The 25,619-nt window shown below is 42.3% G+C and overlaps 1 protein-coding gene across 3 annotated transcripts in view; it reads left to right on the plus strand.

Annotated features, from left to right (window-relative positions):
* The first annotated feature begins 1,989 nt into the window (after positions 1–1,989).
* Positions 1,990–25,619, plus strand: part of STOX1 (storkhead box 1) — a 28,468-nt gene continuing 4,838 nt past the window's right edge. The window contains exons 1-2 of one of the 3 annotated variants that reach the window (XM_052799981.1): positions 1,990–2,174; positions 24,586–24,738. In XM_052799981.1, coding sequence (XP_052655941.1) covers positions 24,606–24,738 — 133 coding nt within the window. In that variant the 5' untranslated portion in view covers positions 1,990–2,174; positions 24,586–24,605. Of the gene's footprint in view, positions 2,175–3,953; positions 4,055–21,911; positions 22,224–24,585; positions 24,739–25,619 lie in introns of those variants that run through there. The other 2 variants (XM_052799982.1, XM_052799983.1) reach the window with 2 other exon arrangements.

Below are 25,619 nucleotides of genomic sequence, written 5' to 3' on the forward strand. Positions count from 1 at the left end.
TTAATGTCTCGGACGGTTTCGAGGAGCAGGCGCCACGTCGTCAGGAGGCTGGCTGCCTCCTTAGACCCTCGGGACGCACTGTCAAACAGCTTGTCCCCGAGTCCTTGCCACGCAGGCACACTAAACGCAGTCACCGTATCTGCTTTATATCCGTGTTGCTTGCCCTATGAGAGCACTTTCCGCAACATCAACTCTTCTACTTTAAGTCCTCTCTTTTGCAATATTACTTTCCACATATTCACAATTCCGGCGTCCTCTTTACTGAGGGTCTCGCCCATGTTCCCAGCAGCTCACCTGTTTATCTCCAGGTGTCGAGTATTGGTCCGGACCAGCAGCTCTTCCCGCCGCTCTCAAGCTATGCCGGGCTCCGTCTCCGCTGCTCTTCTCGCCGTCACAAGCGTTATTTACAGCATCACGTCGGGGTCACCAATTGTCGCGGTCGAGACGGACAAACGACACGTACGCATTCTTATAGTACAAGCAAAGAAGGTTTGTTTTTATTACTACAAGCCAGCAAAGTTATACCCATGATACTTGTTGCCTTGTACATATGTCTGTCCCTTATTGGTCAAAAAGTTGTCAGAAGTTGTTTTTCTCACCCCTCATTGGGTGACTTTTTCAGGTTCCTTATCACAACTGCAAACGGTCAACACATTCCTTAAACTTAGTTTCCCAGGCATGCTTCTCATTCTTTCTTGTTCTCTCACGGGAACACTGCAATCTTGTCAAGGTCAATATCCTCCCCAGGCCCCAAGGTCCAGCCGAGGTCCTCCACTATTAAGTACTTCTATTAAGTACATTACATTAATTGTAACTATTAGAACATTCATGTTGCAAATTGTAAAATTTTGGGGAAGGGTTTCCAAGTGCAACTTGAGAGTATTCTTAAAACATTTGTTTACAGAGAAAAGCTTATGCTTGTCAAGCATCTCCTCTGATACAAGGAAGCCATGTATAATGTGACTAAACAGATTAAAATGAGGATTAGCTTCTTACCAATATTGAACCTGATTTTCTGCCTTAGTGTCTTTCCTGAAATCAAGCTAATGACCTCTTTTTTGGGGGGGGGGTGGGGGTGGTGATGTATCTTTTCGTCATACTGAGGAGAGGAAAAATAAGACCTTTAGTACTGGGATATGTATGGTTGGCAGCACATGTATAAATCCTCTGATTATCCATGGGATCCAGTAATATGCTTGCAAGGAATGTGCAGTTAGCATTTTCAGTCTTGTGATTCGGGCACGTAACGATGGACAGCACAAAAGAGGACTTGGGTGGGGAGGGTAATACAATGTACAATAATTGTGATCCATGGATGAAAGCAGAAGTTGTATAGTGTGATGTTTGGATAGCAGGACCTGAGAATAGGTAGGATTGATAAGAGATGGCTGTGCAGATACTCTGAGCAGTGAATTTGTTCCAATACCTACTTCACGCTTAAAGTTTAAAGAAAAGGAAAATGAATCCACTTTAGGTCCTTTTTTCAGTGAAGACAGTTTGTAAAAAGATTATTCAAATGCAACCTGCAATTTAAGAACCTACATAAATTCCCTAAAGAACGCGCTGAACTGGACACAAAATCGCTCTGTGAGCACCAGGTTCCAAAGCGATCAATGCCCTTATCTTGTCTGTCAAGGATTTTCAACAGTAGATGAGAAGATGTACTCTGTAGCTTCGCAGAGTAGGAACGAACCATGCAAGTAACACATAAAAGCCGTGCAGATCAGTGCCTTTGCACCTGCGCCTTCCCTGCCTGCTCTGCCAGGGCCTTGCTTCATGAAAGGGTAATCTGAGACAGGGCAAGAGCCCTGATCCTGGGGAAGGAAAACACGGGATGGGGTGGGGAGGGAGTCTTTTGTCTCCGTGAAATTTTAGTGCAAAATAGAGACAGGTTCCTCCAGCCCAGAGTGGGGTTTTCTGGAGGGAGAGTGCCCCATCCTGGAGCAGCAGAGACAGGAGGGGAGAGCTGGGGCACGGCTGACCGCCCTCCTGTGCCACTGAATTTATTTGCTTTCATCTTGACTATTTCTTATCTCCTTCACCGCCTGCCTGTGTGATCCCGATGGTGAGATCCTCTACGTTTTGCAGAGCTGCTGGTTGATTCAAGCAGGGTAGCCTGAGCTGCCATCGGAGGCTTTATCAGCTGGAGGTACCAAACCACTCTCTCACGGCAGGTAACTTCTGCCTGTGGCATTTTGTGATTAGTGGTATCAGCGTAAATCCTGGCAGGCAAAAATCCTGCAGCCGAGCTGGTGGAAAAGCGGGGACCGAGCAGGGCATCACCACCACAGCATCCTCCAGAGGCGCAGCCTCCCTGTCAGCACAGACACTGGGACAAACTGGGTTTCAGCTGCTGGTAATCTGGTTTGAAGTCAAGTCAGTGGTGACCTGGTGAGTCATTTCAATGTGCACTCAATATTTAGGAAAAATGTGATAGGAAGCAGGCGTGCTGGCTGGTTTCGGTGTTTTGTTGTGGGTAATGTTGTTTCCTGGAGGAGGTGACTGGATATAATATGTCCAGAGACTGATAATGCAATGAACTGGAAGGTACATTCATAACCAGTGGAAGACTAAATTCGTTTCATTCATCGTGAACGTTTTTAGACAAAGGATGATGTGTAGAAAGAAACGCTGGGGCTGGATGTTACGGATTGACTCAGCACAAAGATTTCTCTGAGAAAGAGCTACAGAGCGTGCTGCCACTGGAGGAGGTAAAGGTGGATGGCACACAGCACCGCGGGTGGGGTGACGGCTGCCCGGGAGGGAAGGCACTTTGCTACCTAATGTAGACATGATGCTCTGAAGTCAGCAGCTGCTTTTAGTCTTAATTCCTCTGGAGATGTTGACAAAAAAACCCCCAAACAAACAAACTACAAAGTGATTTGATCTTTTCTAAAAATGCATAAAAGTGAAATTGATGGAAGATCTAAGAAGAAACCAGGCTCAGACAGATTCAGGTTGCTACCTTAAATATGTAATTATTCACATTAAAAATTTAGAAGATGGGAATTTTGCAGAAGATGACATATCACAGCACTGTCTTGTTTCCCCCCCATCACTTAAATTGAATATATTAACTTTCATGGGATACACAGAGAACATGCTATCAGATCTGGCAGTAGTAACAATGACAAAACAACCTCGAGGGAAATTTTTTGAGTATTTTTAACTAGATAGTACTGATGGGTATTTAGCCATCATTTCTGTTTGCTACCTGCAATTGGTTCATATTCAATTAATTGTGCTAGTGACCTCTGCAGTCTGATGAGGCCAGGCAGCGAGCAAGGGCTTAGTCTATATGTAAAAGTACAGCTGCTGGACTACTGAGTGCCCTTAATGCAAAGCTGCCACAAAAAGTCCTCTGAAATGTTAGTGACTGCGAAATACACCCGCCAGCGTGATAATTGTGGTTCACAAGCAGAGCAGATTAAATTTCTGGTCCTGGTATTGACTGCTGCCTCACAGCTCTTCAGTTTTTACTTGGGGTATTGGTTTTGGTCAGTAAATCCCTTTACTGTTTGCAATTTCTGGAGGGGTGCCAGACTTCAGTATGCTTGGGTCATTAATCCTGGAGTCTGTTTTACTCTTGGTCCTGTGGGGCTTGTGTCGGTTCAACCCGTGGAGCATCCCAGAAGGCTGCTCTTTGCTGACCGACCTTTAGCAGGAGGAGACAATACCATGGCGCTTCTGTAGTTCTTGCAATTTTCTGTGTGGTTTTGGCATGGTTAATTAGGATTGCGCTCTGTTGAAAGTGATTATAGGAGATACCAAGTTCTAATTACCAAGGTTAACGCAGGTAAGTGATAAATGAGCAGTGTAGTCCTTGCTTTGGGTCAGCTCAGATGTCTGCTTTTAACATTTTGATGCGAACCACTCGTGCTTTAACTTTCCCAAAACTAAAGGATCAGAAGCATTAGCAGCCAAACCAGGAATGCTGCTAACAAAGACCAAGTAGAAGATGCTGAAGAGAAGACATACAGTTCTTCAACCTCGTTTTAACTACGAGGTACTTGGTGAAGTGCAAACAAATCCCTTTTCAGTTGGATTTCCAAAGGTTAGTAGGGATTTTCCTAGCTGTCATTATTTGAGAGGTTTATTATTATTTTTCCCTGAGCGTAGCTCTGTAATACTCTCTGTCCACGGATGAATTATATTTTAAGTTAGAAGTACATTTTACCTCAGGCAGGTAATAATAATAAGATCACTAATAATAATAATAACTAATTAGATCACAAATAAATAATTAGATCACAAAAGCTTTTTGTTGAAGCTAACTAGCAGTTCTTTAAGTGCAGTTTTGAATTCTTTCCTGAAGCAAGAAATCTGTCAACTTTTGGAATACTTGAGGAATGTTCTGTTTCAAAATTTTTAACATGAAAATTTCTGATGTCTAGCCTGTGTTGTCCTTGGCCAGCTCAACATCTTTATGCTTCTTTTAACACTGGCTTTAGCTTAAATCACATAGATTTATTTTTTTTCCTGGTATCTACCCTTCTCGCCCAATAATTTGTAAAGAATACCCACTCTCTGTCGCAGCCCCATTTTCTGACTAGAAAATTGATCTCTTTGTGCAGTCTAATTTCTCGGGCACTCTGGTAACTTTACTGAACTCTGGTAGCATCTGCTCCTGCATGAGTTCATCTTCCCTGGTCACAAGTAGCCTGCTGACCTCTTAACTGTTTATTAATCCAGGTGAGGTGTTATAAGGAAGAACAGTGTTTTACTTACTGGTGTCCATCTAAAAAGCAGTAATACCTCTAGGTATGTTTGGAATGGTTCTCTCTTACTATAGTTAAGTTTTATATCAATGGTGAATATTGATATGTTACTTGCCAGTCTCCTGGAGATGATTTAGAGAGAGTCCTTGACTCCTTTGTTTTTTACCTCCTTGCTTCCCAGTAACCTCTTTTCTGATGCATACAATGGCTGGTTGAATCCAAATGTAAATTACTTTGGTAAATGAATTAGATAATTTTCCCTATCATCTTGTCTCTTGCTGCAGTAACACCCAAAGGGGTTTCTAAAAAGTTAGACTTCTCTCACAGTTTCTTTAATCGAATGCCTTTGAAGAAGCTTCTCTTTGTGAATTTCACTTTTTCAGACAATTGATGTTGAAGCGATGTTTTCATCATTTTACTTCCATTTCTGGAAGGTTAACTGAAACAAATTTGCAATTTGAGTGTCTGCATTTAGGTAATATTCTGGTTAAAATTGATGTGTTCTGTGCCTTCTCTTCCATCAGTCATCATAACGACCATTTTCTGTTCTGGAAGACTTTTCTCCCTTTCCTTATATATATTTTGCTTTAGAGAAGCAAATGACAAGTTAGAAAACTAAAATGCAAGGGACGAAGGTTTCTTGGTTTTTTTTTTTAAAGGAATTGACAATATTTCAAAATGAAGCTATTGGTATCATATTTGCTGTCTTTATTTTACATAGAGATTGACTGCCTTTTTTAATCTACCTGCTCTTGTGTTATTGTTTGCAATAACGTGGGACTCAAGCCACTTGGGTTTCTCCTGCTTCGAGACTAAAGGCTGGGATGTTGGGAACCAAGCAATGTCCTAAGTGGTTTTTAGGAAACATTTCCTGCAGGGCATAGCAATAGCAGTGTCTGCAAACTCCAGCAATGTTTGGTGAATTTTCAGATATCTGGGGTCAGTGATAGGAATCACTTGACCCGCAGTATCTTTATCATTGGCCGTGGTACAGGAAAAGTGTCGAGACTGAGTTTTCAGACTCATGAGAAATACCAGCGAACCATTTTGAGTTTTTTCCTTTTTAATCCACAACCACTTGTTTGCTGGACTGTAAGTGAGAAGCAATGGGTGTGCAGGACTGCAGCACTAATATTGCCAAGTCACATTTCAGTGAAGGATTATACTAGGGCCTTGGCATACTCCAGTCCCTGTTGCATGCTGGTTTTAAAGCCCTCAGCACTCAGAAGTCCTCCTCACTGCTGTATCTCAAGGAGCTTTCCTGGCTATTGCTGGTCATCAGAAGACACCGTGGTCCCACAGATCTTTGTGTTACTTTTTATCCCAGCAGTTCACATGAGGTTTGTTCTACAGAAACATACTGCAGAATTGGACATCCTGACTTTACAGAATAGACTACACCTTGACTGATGTTGGCCACCAGGAGATTAATCAAATAAAGGGAAAATCCAGTCCCAAAAGCTTATAAAGAACCACAAACTGTCCTGCTGTACTTGTTCCCAGGTAAAATCCAAAGTGTCTTTCTCTTCCCTTCTGATGGGGATCCCAGCTCTGGTTTGCATGGTACACATAGGACTGGGTAGGAGCTGTTATATTCTCCTCCTTGGGGGATGGAGGGGAAGAAGAAAGGAAAATCACGGCAATTAAAATCTCCCTCAGAGGATGAAGTAGGGGCCAGTTTAAAAAAACTTTTCCTCTGGATCAGATAATTGAGCAGTCTCTGTCGAAATGCTAACATCTCTCTCTGTCGGACCATCTCCTGTGCTTAGCTGAGTTTTTCAGTCAATTGTTCAGCAAACGAGGGGCAAACTGCTCCCTCCCACCTTTCCTGTACAGCCACGGGGGATGCATGCAGGGCAGGTGCTGGGAGAGGAGGAGGGGACTCTCAACTGGGATTAGGTACAATTGGAAATACTCAATTTGAGGGCACTGACCTCCAGAGCCTTTGAAGAGAGAAACTGGGGTGATAGTCCAGGAGAATGCATCTCAGCAGCTGCTTGCTTGTTGTCCTTGGTCATAACCAGCTCGTTTCTGTCATCCCAGCCTGCCTTCTCACTTGATAGCAGCATTTTCCATGTGCCTGAATTGCCTGGCTCCCTTTTTGTTGTCGCTCTCTGGTAGAAGCAAACAATAGAAAATTTAAACATTTTTGCTTAGCCTTTAGAGGCTGAATTTGCAGCTGGTTCAGCATCTCTGTTGCAGGGCTACAAACTATTCACAAGGAAAGCTAAGAAAGCCCTGCGCTTTCCAGTTAGGCTGAGGCTGGGATTGGCATGCAGACTGTGACTTTTCTGTGGTCACGTAATGTGTTGATCACCTCTCTTAATAAGAGGTCTGCTTGTTGGGCTCTGCTGAGCCTTTAAATCCCTACTGCAGGCTGCAAATTTATCTAACTTGGAAAATATCCCATTGAAGAGTGACATTGAAAAGACAGTACACTTTTCTGTGAAGTGTTACATTTTATCCATTTTTGCTGGAGTTATTGACTGAACTGGAATGAGATCAGACAAGGAATTGTTTTGTGTTCCTGTTGTTTGTGCGTTTGGTGGAGTAACCTGATAGGGCTAGCTCCCCACTTGTCTTTCCCTTGTGTGAGTCTCTCCCAGAACTTAGGGAGAAGAGAAGCACTCAGAAAAGGAGCTAAAAAATGCGCAGAGAGAGTCTCTGAAGCTCCTTTGGTTTGGGGGAGGGGGGGTTGGTGCTAATTTGATATTCAGACAGAATCCTGTGATAGAAGAGGGGTGGAATTGAGTGTCCTGAAAAAGGTTCAGCAACAGCCTGAGGAGTAAGGAGTAAAACTTCCATTGTATTTATGGGCTGTAATTACCTTCCAAAGGGGATGGGGGGCAGTTTTGGGGAACTATATTTGGTCCTGTGTGACGACTCTCAAGTGTAACTTATTTAGTGACTTCTGCAGTGCTGACAGGTGGCTCTGCAGGCACTGGCCGCCTCGCTGTGGAGGTCCTCACATGCTGAGCTTCTCTGCATGTTTGTGCCAGCTTTCAGGAACAGTTTTGAAGTGCCACCTGTGGAACCAGTACACCTGGAGTACATCTATACCTGCATACTTGAGTGTTTTCTACTTCTTAGCAATTCTCAACCTTGCTTAGAATGAGAGACAAATTCTTTTCTGTGAGAAACGCACTCACACAGAATTTTATGAATTTTACAAATTTATTATAGAGCAAAGGCAAACAGCGCTGGGCACATGGTCAAAACCAGAGGTGCACCCGGTTACACCTGAACTCGCCTTTTACACACTGTGTTTGTGGCGTTTTCAAGAAGTCATTTTAATATTGCAGGTATCGAGGCAAATTTCAGTATTCTTGTTTTGTGAAAGTCAATATTTACATTTCACAATTCCCCCTCTGTTTCCCTCATAATTTGGCTTGAGCTATACTCTCTCTTAACCCTTTTTATTGTTTCATTTCTTTTGAAAATCAACTTCGCTTCCTCCATTGGGTCTTTTCCTTTATACGCCCTTTTTAGGACCATTATGCTTCCAGTATTATTTTGACTTGCCTTTTTAGGATCCATGGGTATGCTAACAATTTGCATTCCCTGCACTATACTAGTAATTAGTCATATTAAACAAGGTATAAGACATGGTAGGAAGTGAAGACCTGCTGAAGCACACAGAAGGAAGAACCCCACCTTCTTCTACCATGCAACGCCCAGTAATCCACCCCGCCAGCTACTATCAAGCATAGATTTCCATTTTTGCACTGGCACATGAGCTATTTTCCTGATGTCTTTAGCTAGGTCTTTTACCGCTTCCCCATTATAGTCTCCTTGACTTTACGCGTTCTTTTACTATTTCTTCTTTTTTCATATCTTGTACACCCCCCCCGTCAGAGATGTCCCAGTGACCTGTTTTGGTAAAACAAATCCACTGCTCCCCTCTTGGGCAGCGCACCCCATTTTTAATTCCCCCTTTTCCTAAGTTTTCTGCTACCCAAAGTTCAAGATTCCCAATTTTGCAAGTTTCCAATTTCGGAATATCATAGCACTCCTTATTAATATGTGTATGGTATGCAAGATTGGTTAATGTTTTTCCTCCCAATTTGACTGGTTGAGTGCATTTGTGGCAAGAGTTCGCAGCATTACCCTTAACGGTTAGGAGGAGGAGGAGTAGCAGGGGTCCAGTATAACATATACTTCCACTTCCTATGCCCGACGGGAGTGCAGCCCGTGGCCAGACCACTGTGGCAAGTATAGAGGTTAACCTGGTCTTGCCCCCTACATTAGGTGCCCTCGGCTTGATAACTTCCATGCAAATCTCTTTGTGCAACATGCCAAGGTTTTATACCACTCGCTATCAAAAACTTCCCAATTTTCTGGAATCAATAATTCCCACCCACAAAACAGTCGCACAACTTGCACACTGTCCAATCGAGTAGGACCTAAATATTCGTCATCGCTGCGACATCTCCTACAGTAGGGTTGTCTATTATATGACACGTAAGACCATCTTTGATTACACCTTAAACATTCATATAAAACCCACCCCACATGCCCGGATCCAGGATGCTTAATACAGGGAATTCTGTAGCTTAAGGAAGGTAGCAAGAGGTCGCTTGCTTTAGCCAAATCACATGCTAACACTAGGGTCCTCTTCCCAGGTGTTACTCGATACACCTCAGAACCACCAGTTTGCGGGGGAATTGCTTCTTCTCTCCAGGGGGCAGACCTTGGTTTACTTAGGGTCTTTTCTCAAGGTATCCTGAATCAGGAGTATAGGCTAGTCCTGACAACCACCCGATCCTGCCAGGTAAACCAATTTCTAAGGTCTCTTTGCTCTGGATTTTGAGGTGCCCACCCCTTGGGATCTGGGGGAAGGACTCCTCCTGGGATGGGGACAAGGTTGTCGGAAGGAGGTCTATTCATAAAGGTTGTTTACTCAGCTTCAGCTTCAGATCTCCTGGGGTTGATGTTAAGGTCCATTCAGTTGGAGGTTCCACAGGTCCTTTTATCCTGGTGGCATGCGTCCATCCACATTCAGCAGTACGAACGGCTGTCTCTGTAGTCAGCAGGACCTGAAACGGATCCTCCCATTGAGGAGTCAGAGTTTGTTCTTTCCATGTCTTTACCGGCACCCAGTCCCCGCGCTTACAAATACGGATCTGAACATCCAAGGGCACTGTTTGGGATAGCATTCCTTGAACTCTTAAATGCTGTAAAGTTTTTCCAATCGTCTGTACATATTTTCTAACTTGTTGCTCCCCTCCCTTATAACTGATTGTTTCCCCCGTTCCCATCACCTAAGGTAGACAAAACATCATTTCTTAAGGAGAAACTCCTATGTCAGACCTTGGCTGGGTTCTAATTCTTAATAGTGCTAGTGGTAAGCACTTAACCCATGACATTTGAGTTTCAGTCATTAGTTTGGTTAGAGTTCTTTTGAGGGTTTGGTTCATTCTTTCCACTCGCCCCGAACTTTGCGGGTTCCATGGGGTATGTAACTCCCACCGTATCCCTAGACTTGCCATGAGCTGTTGGACAATTCGGGAAGTGGGTTCCCCAATCTGAATCAATTTGATTTATTAATCCATATCGGGGTATTATTTCTTCCAATGACATTTTCGATACCACATTGGCAGTTGCTCAGGCAGTAGGCATAGCTTCTACCCAATGGCTTAAGTGGTCCACTAATACTAAAAGGTACCTCCATCGATGTACTGGAGGTAGCTCTGTAAAATTATTTGTACCGCCTGGAAAGGCCGCAAGTGATAAACTGTGTCCTCCCGCCGGAAACTATCAGCTTACTCACGAAGGTTAGCTTTCGACTCTCTTGAACCAACATTGCTGTGGCTGCTATGGCTTGAATACATATTGGCCATCCTTTACTTACTGAATCTAATAATTTGGATAAGTAGGCCATGGGTTTTTTAGAACCCCCCCACTCTTGGGTTAGGACTCCATAAGCCACCCCCTTTTCCACATTCACAAATAGTTGAAAGGGTTGCATTAACGAGGGTAAATTTAAGACAGGGGCCTCAATTTTTCTTTAATCCGTTCCAGTCTTTGGTCATCTTTTTCAGTCCATATTACGTGGTCCCCTGCTGTTAATTTTTCATACAAAAATTTTACCATCTTGCTATATCTGTCAATCCATAACCTACAATATCCCAATAAGCCTAACAACTTTCTCACTTCTCTTTTTGAAGTTGGGGGAGGGATAGAGAGAATGCCTTTTATTCTGTCAGGATCCAATTTTCTGGTCCCTTGACTTAGCCCATGTCCCAAGTATTTAACCTCTTGCTTTACAAATTGCAGTTTCTTTTTTGAAACCCTCAACCCTTTTTCACCCAAAAAATTCAGGAGGGCAACAGTAGTTGCTCTTACTTCCTCTTGGGTTTCCCCAGAAATTAACAAATCATCCACATATTGGATAATTAGCGTTCCTTCATTGTTGGAAAAAAATTGCAATAATTTCTCTAAGGCTTGCCCAAATAGATTGGGGGATTCCGTAAACCCCTGTGGTAGTTTCGTCCACCTCAGTTGCTGTTTACGGCGGGTCTCAGGGTCTTCCCATTCAAAGGCAAATATATCTCTGCTTTCCTCAGTTAACGGGCAAGCCCAAAAGGCGTCCTTTAAATCAATTACACTATACCATTGGTGAGTTGGTGGGATATGGCTAAGAAGGGTGTAGGGATTGGATACCACGGGGAATCGGGTCAGGGTCCTTTTATTGACTTCCCTTAGGTCCTGAACCAGTCGGTAACTTCTGTCCCCTTTCCTTACCGGTAAGATAGGAGTATTATGAGGAAACATGCATGGTTCTAAAGTCCCACTCCTAATTAGTCCATCTATGACTGGTTTTAATCCTTCTCTCCCTTCCTTGGACATAGGATATTGGCGGACCCTAATGGGGTATTCTGGGTGTTCTATGTTAACTGTTATGGGGTTGATATTTAATCCCCCTCTGTTATCTTCAGCGGCCCAGACTTCGGGTTTAATTTGTGCCTCATCTTCCGAGATTAACTGCAATATTTTTACCTTCATTCGTCCTTCCTCCGGCACTACCCCTATCACTAGTTGAAGTTGTAAGTCTCTTCCCAACAAATTACATCCAGCCCCCGGAATTATTAATAAATCCCCTACCCCTATACGGGTCTCACTTTCCACTTTTACGTTTTTAATTACTGGTGCCTTAAATCCCTCCCCTTTTGCCCCCAATACTTCTATAGTTTCTCTACTTTCTTCACATCCCTTTGGGATTTGGGTAACACAGGTGCGCTCTGCTCCTGTGTCTACTAAAAATTCTAACGTTTCCTCCTGGGGTCCTACTTTTAATTTTATCAAGGGCTCAATCGATGTTCATTTCCCAGGAAGAAGAGCCCCTGACACCCCTAGTCCTGTTGTTCCTCTGCAAAGGTCTTCAGATCTCTCACCCTTTTAGGACATTCTCGTTTAAAATGTCATGATTTTCCACAATAAAAGCACTCAAGCTCCCTATTTGGCCCCTTCTGTCTGCTTGCTCGTCGGGGTTGTGAGCCAGGTGGCCCAACTCAGCCTGGTCTCAGGGCACTCGGTCCTTGGCTCTTGTTTTTCTTAGAACCCTCAGGATGCCCCACGGGATTAGACTCTCGCACAGTCACTACCATAATCTTAGCCTTTGCCTTTGCTTTTTCAGCATCTCTCCGTATGTATACCTTTTGTGCCTCTCGCAGCAACTCCTGCAGTCCTCGATCCTGCCAATCCTCTAACTTTTCTAGCTTCTTTCTAATATCTGGCTAGGCATGTGTCACAAAATTTACCCTCAGCAGGGTTTGTCCTGCAGGGCTCATCGGATCTATGCCTGAATACTGTTGCATATTCCTCCGGAGCCTTTCTAGCCAATCAGTGGGAGTTCGTCTTTTCCCTGCTGACTATCAAAAGCTTTATTTACATTCTGTCCCCTAGGCACCACTTCTTTAATACCCTTAATTATTAGGTTTCGATAATCATTCATGTGTCGCCTTCCAACCCCGTCATTATGGTTCCAATTAGGGGTGGCTATCGGCATCTTTTGTTCCCCTGGGGCTCCCTGCTGGTTCTCCCTTTCCCAGATTTTCATTCCTGCTACTCGAATCATCTGTCTTTCTTCTAAAGAAAATAAAATTCCCATAATAGACTGCATTTCTTCCCAGGTGTATATATTTGGACCCAAATATTGGTCAAATTGTTCCGCAAAACCCAGGGACTTGTCTAAGAGACCTTTCATCTCTTTCTTAAAATTTCGCACTTCCACGGAGGTTAGTGGAGCATTGACGAATACAATACCCCCTTGCGCCCCCCCAAAGGAACTTCCCTCAATGGAAATAGGACCACGTCCTTTTTAGGGGGTCCCTCTTCCGAATCACTAACCTCTTCCATTACCTTTATGTTGGCAGTTCGTCTTCTGGCTTGCGTAGGTGTAATGTGGGGGACCCTTCTTCCCCTCCCACCCCAGGATCTTCCCTTGTCACTTGTCCCCATATTCTCTGGGGAGGCATCATCTGCCTCTTCTCCCTCCTGTGGAGGTGCCCCTGGGACTGGATTATATGAAGGGGGTAAATGGTCTAATGGGTCCCATTGCTTAGAGTGGTCTGCCTCCTGTTGTTCTTTGAGTTTTAATATATTAACCTCGGTTGGCCATATTTCCCCTTTCCAGCATGAGGCATATTCACTTTCTTCTGGATTGAGGGGCTCCTTACTATTTACATAAACGTTTAAAGCCTTACATATCCACCCCTCAAAGGACCCGTATTGGGGCCAAAACAAATTATCGGGTCTAATCTTCTCGTTAGTCCACTCGACCATACAATAATGTATCATTTTTATTTTGTCTTTCCCCTTAGTACAGGGACTATTATTCCAGTTAGATAATTTAATCCCCAGAGGACTGTCTGGGGGTATATCTGTAGGTACCTTTTTGCTCCCTTCTTTCCCGGGACCTGTCTGTTTACTTGACCCCTGTCCCATGTTCCCGAGGTCCACTCTCTCCGGTCCACTCGCTTCGCCCCTTCACTGGCCAAGTCCCTTGTGGGAGATTGGAAACGCGGTTATAAGGGCTCCGCTCTCACTTCATAGGTCCGGAGACTATCCAGCCCACGTCTCAGTCACACACTCACCAACCTCAATCCCTCCCGACCGAATAATACTTACAGTTCTTTTCTTACTTGGGTCTTCGTGCACAAGAATTATGGGCAACCGCGGTGATAGGGAGCTCTGTCCTTGCCTTTGCCTTATAATATGGCTGAAAATTTCACCTGTATTCTGAGAGGCTTCCGAGGGTCCTCTCCCGAGCCACTGAAATCAGCGGGGCACCTCCCGTTCGTGGTGCTCCGGAGCCCCTGCAGACAAGGTGATCACGTCGAGGTCACCAATTTCTGAGAAACACACTCACACAGAATTTTATGAATTTTACAAATTTATTATAGAGCAAAGGCAAACAGTACTGGGTGCATGGTCAAAACCAGAGGTGCACCCGGTTACACCTGAACTCGCCTTTTATACACTGTGTTCGTGGCGTTTTCAAGAAGTCATTTTAATATTGCAGGTATCGATTAACATAACTCCACCCCAGACCACCCCCACTTGCGCGCGTCTCTTGTGGTTCTGAGGGGCTCCCGGGGGTCTGCAAGGGATGAAGTTAGTAGTCTCCCTCCAGCTGCACTTTTCATCCTGCGGTTTTCCAGCAGCTGCAGGTGGTTGTCTTATCGTTCCATCTCCAATCAGCTCAAAGGTTACATTTGCTGTGTTAAGGCCTGGCTTAGTGGCAGTGAAGCAAACAGCCTGTTAAGACATAGCTTATGCGGCACTGAGGCAAATTTCAGTATTCTCGTTTTGCGAAAGTCAATATTTACATTTCACATTTTCCAAAATGGACCTGGAAAGCTTTTAGGACAGATTTATTTTCATTTGAATAATTTAAATTTGTTCACAGCAATTAACGTCTGTATCAGCATCGTTCTGCTGCATGTCTAATGAAGCTACAGATGAAATTATGGCCTTGTGAGTAGCTGATTCCTGTTTTGCCTACAAAAGGTCATGACTCTGGAGTGGATGTTGTTTGTCAGGCACTCTGTAGTTACACACAGGAACACACAATCTTAATGAGGATGCCAGCTCAGCAAGAGGCTGGGGATGTGCTTCATGGGATTCCTTTCTTTTGGAGTCCCTTTCTTCCAGTGTGTTTCATCCTGGCTCACAAACTGGGATGTAGGTTTGCAAGTCAAAGGAGAATAATTTTGTACTTCAATGGTGCTGGCTTCTGTGAAGTGTAACTCACAGTATGTGGTCATACTTCGTATTGGACTGTTTAGGATTATTTAGAGTACTGTTCCTTTTTATTTTCTTCAGGCCTGAAAAGAGTGGATGACCTAAAATGGTGCTTTATTTTGCACTGCTGTGTATAGGCTGCCAGAAAATGAAGAACAGTTTAAGTGAGTTTTTAATGGTTTTATTCTCAAACATTACTTTTATGGTTGTTTGCAGTAAGGTATCCGATTCAGATTTTACTAACTTGCATATTCTGTTATAATTGGGTTTTCCTGGTTATCGCCATTGTTCCAGTGGTGACTCTGTTGATATATTTTCAGGACGAAAAAAGGAAGAAAACATTTGTACTCCCTGAAGGGCAACTTTTTATCTACCTTGCTATTATTTGCTTACTAATTTAATTCTCTCCATGTAATGGCTATGTAAACCTTACATTATTTCATAACGTTTAGCACCTAATTTTAGCTGGCATTCAGCCCTTACCACTGCCTTCAGATGAGATGATACCCCTGGATGTTTCATGCATTTCCATATCAAATTCTTACTAAGGTATTAATTCTGTATTGTAAAAGCCTTTTCTCAGTTGACTATGTATTGCACTAAGCCCAAATGCTGTATTTGAACTACTGATTGCGCTCACAGCAGCAAGGTACAAGATACTGTAGCGCTCTTCAAAATCCTGATGCATTTACCAGATCTGCTCAGATTGAATTACCTGAAAGGTGTAATTTGCATAAGTGTTTGTGGGTGCAAATTTTTTCACTGTCTCAGCAAGCAGTCTCTAGTCACACTGTTTAACAATTACCACTGAACAGGAGTGTATAATTTTTTTATAATAAGCTCCATTCAGTTTAATTTACTCTGAATTTTTCTAAAAATACTCTAACAAGATTAGTTGTGAAGAACTTGATATGTATTGTGTATTTCTCAGTGCTAAAGATTTTCAGCAGAAGCAGCTCTTGCTTCTGTCTTTCAAGTGAGAAAACAAAATTCAAGAAAACAGGCTGAGCTGTGCTATCCTCAGTCTTTTGAATTCTTGCACCTTGAATCCTGAATGGCAGATCTTAACTGCCTTAATGCTCTTTTAGGATGAGGGTAATTTGAACAGTGCTAATTTTTTCTCTGTCTCAGTCAGAAAAGACAACAGTTTGTGTTAATATAATGTAGTTAATGAAATAAATTGCATTAATTAGTAGTGCTTCTGCTATAGTTATTGATACGGTTTCAAAATCAGTGACTTCATTTCAAGGCTAGTTTTAGCTTTTTTACACTGCTGTCTTGCTTTAGGACATGTCCACTCCATCACTGTGGAGAGCACCAGCTCTAACAACAAGCCAGTACAGATGGAGTTCAGTTATGAAAAAAGCGTTATGAAAACAGTAGCTATTTATTTGAAGGTTGAAGAGAAAACCAATAGTTTTACCATATGTACACTGTTTTGCGTGGCCGCATTAACAGCATGACGTAAGTGTAACCTTTTTTCTTTAACTTGGTGTAACCCAAGAAAACTTCACAGCTAGTGGAGGTCAAAAGTGCTGTTGCATTGGGTTACAGAAAGCAGGGTGGTCGAAGTGGGGGGTAAGAGTGGCTGTGGGAGGCACAGGTACCAGTGTCCAGATGACTGGACTACTGTTTTATTCCTGGGAGCCTATCCTAGCTCCTACTCAAAGCAGGGTCAGCTATGGGGTCAGACTGGGTTGCTCAGGGCTTTATCCAGTCACATCTTGGAAACTCCCCGGGATTGGAGACTGCAGAACCTCTCTGGGCAACCTGCTCCACTGCTGGGCTGTCCTTCAAGGTAAAAAAGTTTTCCTTACAGCCGGTCTGAACCTCTCCTGTTCCAACTGTTGCCTATTGTCTTTCATCCTCCCACCACACACTGCTGTGCAGAGCCTGGCTCCATCTTCTTAAGGGGCTGCTGTCAGGTGCCCCAAAACTATTTCTTCTCTAGGTTCAACAAGACCTGTTCCCTCAACCTTGGCTCACAGGGCAAATATTCCAGCCCTGACCATCTTGGTGGCCCTCTGCTGACCTTGCCCCCATTTATAGATGTCTTTTCTATATTGGGGCCCAAAACTAGCCTTAGTATGCTTGGTTTAACAAGCACCAAGTAGAATCAGATAATAATTTTCTTTGATCTACTGGCTCTGCTCCTGTTAATACAGCCCAGAACACTCTTGGCCTTTGTTGCTGTGTGAGTAATATGAGCCTCCTCAATACTGAGGAGCCTTGTTAAAAGGCTTACTTTCATTCAGTACCAAGTAAAAATTGATTAGAAGTATCAGCAGAAAGAGATGAGTGGCTTTATTGACACAACTTTGCTCTTGCTTCATACTTAGAGAGCTTTAGTGATCTTTTGATGATACAGTCCATGAGCTAAAAATTTGCAGAATGAAGCATGACATGCACAGAGAAGCTGAGGTTGATGGCGGCATGCTTTTCTTTAACCTGATAAAATTGCTATGGTCCTTGTACAAGATTTTTCTTGCTATCTATTTTGGGGTTTTTTTAAACATCAGGTTAGAGAAATGTAGGTATCTGCATTTCTAAAACAACATACATCCAGAGCCACTCTGCCAATTCCTTACTATGTTTTATAAAAACGCTCTTGGGAGAACTGAAGTAAAGAGATGTTAGTGTGTGTATCATTAATATGACTCACACAGTGCTATCAAACCACTAACAAACAGAAAGCTCAATATGCAAAACCCAACAAACTGCCCTCATTGGTGACAATAGAGTGAAGCTTTTGGGAATAATTAATATATGACGTGAAACAATTTTTTTTTTCCAAGTATGCTTTAGCTTATACTGACACATCAGCAGCAATCCATGTTCCATTCACTGGCAGTGCACAGCTTCTCCGTAAGCAGCCTGATTTGTACTGAAGATTTCTGGGCAATGAAACAACTGAAACTGCAACTGCTATTCGTTTAGCAAACTCAGTCTGTTTTGAAAGCTGAAACACTGTTTATTTGAAAAACTGAAATAAACTGAACCTCTGTGAACTGTATTCTGCTTTTCTTAAAAAAAAAAAAAAAAAAAAAGGAGCGAGCTTTATTTTTTTTGTTGTAGCAATATTTTTTTTCCAGATACTGGATTTCTCTTTTGTGGGCTATAGCCAGCTATATGCTGAGTTTCCAAGATTGAAAACTCCATTGAAATTATGAAATATTTTGCTTGTTCTCAAGAAAATATTGCAGCAAATCTAGCCTGTCATTCAGATCACTTGCTTAGGTACTTCATGGACTGCATCATTTACTTTTTCCCCTGGAATTGTTCTACATTTTCAACATCCTGCAGGCACCTGCACACCTCTGTAATTTCTATTGGAGGCTTCACCTTGGTCTGTGAGATCCAACAACCCAGTATCTTCACAGTAAGGGTTCTGTTAAACTGGCTTTTGAAAAATATGTTTACTGAGTCTTCCGTAATACAGTGGAGGTGCTCAGTTGCTCTGTTTGTCTTCTATCACTTCCTTTTGGCTGAAATTTAGATGAACTGAAACATGAAAAGGGTGTTTAATAGTGCCAAAGCCATGGAGAAAGGTTTGGGAACTGTGGGCTAAGGTCCTCAAGTCCAAACTAGTGCTGTTTGATCTGCAGTGTCCAAACAACTCCCCTGAGACCTTCTGCAGTGGTAAAGATGATGCTTTTCATTTCTAAACCGGTTTTTGATTTTTTGTGGGTTTTTTTATGTGGGCCATAAATTCCAGCCCAATGAAAGGCTGCAGAAACTTATTTTCTAGCAAAGGAAATATCTTTAAAGTTGGATATCCGTTTAGGGAGAGTGGAAGGAAAAGTAGCTGTGCATAGCCATCAACATCATGAGCTGCTCAGGCAGGTGTGAAGTTGCCCATATACCATCAAAGCTTTGTTCTCAGCTGAATGAAAAAAAACTTCCTGCAGTGGGATATGCCCTGAAACAAGATCTGAGGACTGCTTTGTGCTACCTCAGTGTGTGATGGTAGCTCCTGTCCTCACTGCAAGCCAGGGGCCTGGGTCTGAGGGAAGTTACAACTGCACCAAGCTCTCTGACAGATGCTTCTGCGGTGGGTGGGATTTGGCCAAGTGTTGCCTGGGAGTGAGTTGGACATAACAGCTGTCATCTGTCCCCTGATTCATGGTTTGTTGGAAACCCTCTGCAGGGGGCTATGTTCTCTTTTGAATAGCTCTGTGGGTGCTGTTCCTCTGAAAGGCTAGCGTGTGACTTTCCTTGGCTGGGCTAAATGTGAGCTGAAGCCAGGGAGCGTGCAAAGAAGTGAATTTTGGTCCATTCTGGAGAGGGGGCACATGACCGTAGGTATATCTTACTCCCATGACTGTAGCTTTACATTGTATACTTTTTGTGACTGCCGTTTGTGTGACAGCACATTTCCAGGCAAAGGAGTCAGCCTGGGGAATATTGCAGCAGTTGGAGTTGACCTTTAGCTAAACAGGCACAGGAATGCACAACTGCATGATGATGTTTTTATAGTAAGGCTTTCACTGTATAGGTAAGTACCTAACCAACACCCAGTAATGCTTTCTGCTTAGAACAAAGCTTTTGACATTAAAGAGCTATTTGGATGGTCTGAGATTTATTGCAGAAGAGAGGACAGGGCTGGGAGCAAGAAAAAGGCGGAGCTGTTTTAGTGGACAAATGCCAGGGTTGCAAAGGGACTTTTTGGATCAGGCCAAGTGGAAAAGATGTGCTTGTGTCAAATTCCTGTAGCAGTGGATGGCACCACCTGCAGACAGTTAAAGGAGCCAGAGACTTTGCCAGTGACTTGTTTATTCCTGTTCTGTTGTTTGGCTCTATGGGCTAGTCATTGAGGGTTTTGCAACTTGTCTGGGACTGTTTCATTTTGTATTATTTTTATCTCCCTGCAATGAAGCTTTTTAATCAATCTGTCTTTTACGATCAAACCTGACGCTTAATGCTGAAATGGTTAAAGATGATCTTCCTTGCCGCCAGCTGCGCTGGTTATGTTCAATGCAATATGTGAGTTGACTTAAAAGCTATCAGCATGCTAAGGTGTATGAAAAATAATTATCTTGAGTGCTGTTGCTCATAGTTTAATTTCTCTGCCAGTTATGCAGTGGACAGTGGGAATGACCCAAAGACAGATGTGTTTCTATGGCTTTGCTTGTTGGCTATTTTGCCAGCTGTTGCAGGTGAAACACAGATCTCTACCAGACAACTTGCCTGCTAGTCTTCAAGCAAGCAGAAATGCTGTTTTCTTTTAAACAGTCTATTTGAAGCTGCATGCTTGCTCATGTGTTCGGTCAGTACCCTTGGAGCTTGAAACCTGCTCCCAAGATGTTCTTGGAGCATTTAAGTGGACATGCCAGTGGCCTCGGTAAGTGTTGAAGGGGTTGATCTCTGAAGATCAAAGATACACATTTCAATGGCAAAAACCTTCCCACTGTGCTTGGCTTAAGGAAAATTGTACCACACTGAACATGTTGGTGTCTGCTGTGTAACTTGTTCCTATACCTGCCTGTGGATTTTTTTTTTTTATTAGTGATGAAAGAAAAGATCGTGGTGGGTTGCCATTACCTCTAACATTAGAGTAAGGATTTCATGGCTCTTGGCTAGGAACCTCAGAAAGCATTTATAGGTCATATTTTTAAAGGTTCATAGCACTTGCAGTTGGGACTAGACGAGTTGGGTGTTGTCGAGAAGTCAGAAAAAGTGGTTGGGTTTTGGTTTTGTGGTTTTTTGTTGGGGTTTGTTTTTTTTTTTCAAGTTGCATGGCATCATCTTCTGTTTGTAAAAACCAGTAATTGAGTCCAAATGGAGGACATTGTTTGCCTAATTGTCCTGATTTGGGAGTGTCTGTTCTTGCAGAAATCAGTAGGTATAGAAATCTGACATTTTGATGTGTTTGTAGCTGCTGCTTTAATGTCGACTGCAGAAGTGTCATTGACCTTAACTGACACTCAATTGTTTGGTTTCTCTCTTTGAGAGTTGTACAAAATAATCAAACAACAGAAAGATACTCTCCACTCTTCCTGAGAGCTTTTGTTTGTTTCAGTAACAGATTAAAGATGTTATAAGATTTGACAGTTTTAATGCAATTGAACTATTTACTCTTTGCTTCAGTAAAAGGATGTTTCTGAAAACAGGATCTAGTATATTTGTGGCAAAATAGTTTCCCTGTTACATACTTAAAATTGAAAATGTTTTCATGATCTTAACTCTGTCTTTATATAGAATTTTTATTCTTTAATAAGGAAACATCTTGTAAAATCTTCATTAATGTTCAAAAAGTGTTTTGCTACAGTTCCCAACTTTCTATAATGTTCTTATTAACTTTTTGTTCCTTAAAATACTCAGTCTTTGATTATAAAATGTCATTTTTGCTATAAAATGTGACCACGATGCGCTCTAGTCTATAGAAAAGCAGAAGCCTTGCAGTTCTAGCAGAACTGTACTTGCTTATGGCTTTCCTGGTGAATTTCTGCAAAAAGTGAAGTACATCAAACACACCAGGGCTCTCATGAAAAGAGGCACAGAATCTGTGGGATCTTTTGTGTGTTCAACTTAATAGAGCGTACAAAGCAATTCCAAGATAGATCTTTCCAGCTACAAAACAGAAAAGTCAATCTTCTATTTCCATGTGCTGTGTCTTCTCTGTCTCAACAGATGTAAGTGGAATCATATAAGGGAGTTTATTCTTGATTTGCACTTGTGGTTTTTTTTCTGGAATGAATTTACTGTTAGCCCTTTATTGTTATATAAATTGTTTACCCAAACTTTGAAGAAGTAAATTGAGCGCTATTGTAATAAAATGCCTCTCTGTTCACTTCCCCAGAACTAGCCTGGTTTTTACTCAGATAACGTTTGTCTTGCACGTAGTTTTTCTTAGAGCCAGAAGATGCAAAAATTCTGCAATTGTTAAACAACCCAGTGAAAAATGGTAAAGCTCATATTACAGAGATGGAATAAAAAATCACTTTGTGCTAGTCAAGGATACCCAGAGGCTTTTCTGTGCACCGACTTTTGTTATCCAATGCTCTTGTTACAGATGACTTCCCCCCATTGTGACCGATACATGCTCCAAAAGGGTATTCTTGGGTTTCAGGTATCCAGGTAATGAGCAGAGGTTGAATAGACAGGTAAACCAAACTGAAGGGTAATAATACATGAGTACTGGCAAGCTGCCTAGATTGGCTTTGGTAAACATGATTCTGCAAGAGCTGCAGAGTGTAAAACGGGAACTGTGCTGTATTTAAACATCAAGAGGATTAGCCTGAGTTCCTTGACTGCTGACAGGTATGTTGCACGTAGGCATAAGCAAGTCTTTCATAAAAACAATGAAGAAACCAGGAAGATGTTTCTCATCAGATGATTTATGTAGAGTAGGGAAGGGGACAGGGGATTCTGCAGTCTTCTTTGAGCTGTAAAGGGACAGATACTGTAGAGCTTTAATGAGCATGGCATTTTGGTGATTTTTCCATCAGGCCTATGAGACATAGCTTGCACAAATAGTTAAGACTGCTCCCTGTGCAAATCTAAGGGATGCAGCTTTTATGTATTTCTGTCAAAACTGGGAGAACATCTGAAGTGCAACCACAACCGTTATTTAGCTATGGAAATTAAATCAACAAAGTTTTAAATACAAAATTGATAGACACTTGTAGGATGCTGCCTGGGCCTTCTCCCACATTGCTTATCAATGTTGCCAATGATCTAATTCTTGCTTTTACTATTTCAGATTTTATTTCAAAGTCAGGAGGGAATGATACCTAATATTCATGTTGTTAGCATGTGTGTACTCTGGCACTATCGATCTGCAACAATAATTTTGAATAGACTTACATTTGAACATGACTTTAGTGGTTTTTTTTTTTCCTTCAGTATCAAGCTGGCTTTTGCTTAATGCTTTGTTTTAAATATTATTCTGAAAGGGCCTTCCCTGAATGGAGACATGGGGTGTGAGGCTGCGAGACAGATGCAGACAATGATAGTAAGATAATAATAATGGTGTTTTACTCCATAGCAGTTTGATGCTCTGCAGGAACAAATGGTAAACCTGGCAGCAGCACGGAGTGCCTACAGCAGAGACTTTAGACAGCAAACTATTCACAATAGTTATTACTGAATGCTGATGGTCTTTTCCCATACAAAAAGAAAGCTTGCAATTGTTTCTGCACCTGGAAGGAGTATCCTAGCAACATCACTGAGGAAACTGTATGCCAGGACTTTTTTCTGAGTGCTTTTTGTTGAACATAGCAGCAGTTGTAAAACAAAGGTCAAGAGCAATTTAAGCTCTTCAAAGTGCTGTTGCTTAATTCATCTACTCAGAGAAATGTTTGTGTTGTAGTTTTCTGCCTAAAGGATAAATATCGGCTTACAGAGTTATCCAACAGACTATCCAATTGCAGTTTAGTTAAACATGAATATCACTTAATCTAAAATGTCACTTCTTACTTGCGGGAAAATTACTGTTAGCATTTAACACTAGTTTTTACCTTGTGAAGTAACCAGGAGTCCCTGCTGCCTTCTGCCTGCTCTAGCAGCTGAGGGTACTCCCGGGTTTTCTGTGCAACACAGAACAGGGTAGCACAGAACACCACCAGGTGGGAACAGCCTATCGGTCTAATTAAAAAAAAGAAGAAAGCTCTTTTTTTTTGCCTGAGAAGGTGTATGTGGTCATTGTTTTACTATATGCACAGACCTCAGGTGAGTCCCTGCTTCATGTTTTGTCATCAGCTTTCAGGAAAAATATGCTTATTTTGGGTTTTCCTACATCATTCACTGCTACCGTGTCAGAAGTACTTGCTGGGTGGGCTTGCTCTTACTGGCCTTGCCATCTTGCAAAGGGGAGAGGGCAGTGTTTATCTTTGTGTTTTATGGATGGGGGAGTTGAGGTGAGGGACTAAGACCCTTTTCAGCCCCCTGGGCTGGGGCTGCAGAGTTACTGGGAGAGCTGGGCCATGCCCTAATTCCCTCTGAGCTTCTGCTTTCATCATGCAGAACAGGGACAATGTTACTGTCTTTCACCAGGAGAGATGGTGAAAAAATGGAGCCTAAAAACCGCAGGCAGTTGTAACAAGTTTTTGCCCTCTGCCCAGTCTAGTAGATAATCTCTAGTCCAGTCTAAAAATGGAATTTTTACCATTTCTATTCAAATTTATGTGCTACACAAGGGACAAAGCCTGTTGCTGGTCTTTTTTTTGCCTGCATTCTGACTTGGCAAAAAGATTTTATACTTAGATTATTGGATGTTGAACTTTTTCATTAGCTGCTTAGAGAAATACAGGTTCTGCGTGGTTTCATATGTAAACACTCATCTAAAAAGTCAGCGGTCATCGGACATCATAGTTCTCTCAGCTCCCTGTTTATTAAGCTAAATGATGGTTTAACGTGGAATTTAATATCAAACAAACTAATGTGCTTAAGGTAACCTTCTGTTTCCTTCATTACAAAGGCACTTGAAAAGTGCTAGAGCCATTTTCCTTCTCTGAGAAATATTTCCAAGTAATTTGCCAAAGAAAATTAGCTGAGGATAAGGTGCTTGTTCTGAGGCAACACAAGAAATTTTCAGTGAAAACCTGTCAGCTAATAGAAAAAAATGAAACACTGTTCCATTCAAACAATCTTTTTTTTTTTCCCCCCTTCTTCTGGACTTCAGGTGATGTGACTCCTGTTCTCATGAATCCTCTCTCGCAGTCACACTCCATTCCTCTGGCAGAAGGAATATGCCGTACCATATCAGACATGAATGCAGATCATGTGATGGTCACGCAGGAAACTTTAATGGAGCAGTTAGTGAAAAATTATCCAGGTAATGTGTTTGTTTCTCCCTCCTTTTAAAAGTGACTGTATCATCAAACTTGAGTTTCTGATATTGGGCAAGTGATCACTGAATGTTTACAAGCAAAGCTGGCAATACGAAAGAATATAAATTAACAGGCAACTGGTAGAATATGTGAATGTGCATACTCCTCATCAATCTGTGAGCATCACTAACATTGTCTTGAAGGTAATCCTTTTTACAGATTTTCATAAATCTTCTTTGAGAATAAGAGGGAACTGAGTGTAGTAGCCTGTTGAGAGTATGCCCTTTCTAGAGGGTGGGAAAGCATAGATGAGGTATTTAGGTGCCAAATATGGAACAGCATAAAACAGACTGTGTGTCAGATCACAAAGACTTTGAGTTCTCCTTTAAGAGACAGGAACATAGCTGACTGACGGCAAAGGGACTGGGTAGGAGTCTACATCCAGTGTTTGCTATCAAAAAATTCAACTGGCCTCAAATTCCGATTTGTTGGTCAAATTCCAGCCTCTTCCTTCCTGAAAGCAAATGACTTACACTAAATGAGCTTTAATCCTTCTCTTCTGATGGGGTAGCAGCCACCTCCCTTAAATGCCACGCTTTCTTTTCAGTCTGAAAAATATTCAATTTCCTTTAGATCTGCAGGATTGAAGTGTGTGTGTGTGCGTGTGCACACACAGGAGACTTTGTAAAGGCTCATTACGGCCCTCTGCAGGAGGTTACTTCGTTTGATACTGAGCTTCCTCTTTTGAGTCTTAACCTTATAGCTCTGCAAACGTTACAGGTTGATCTGGCAGGCATTTTCAGTAGTGCGAAAAATTTTAATGCAACCCCATAAACTGGTCCAGAACCCTGCCAGGAATGTGATGTAGTCCATATGTGCACTGAGA

Source organism: Harpia harpyja, chromosome 10 (assembly GCF_026419915.1).
Source record: "Harpia harpyja isolate bHarHar1 chromosome 10, bHarHar1 primary haplotype, whole genome shotgun sequence".
Lineage (NCBI taxonomy): Eukaryota > Metazoa > Chordata > Aves > Accipitriformes > Accipitridae > Harpia > Harpia harpyja.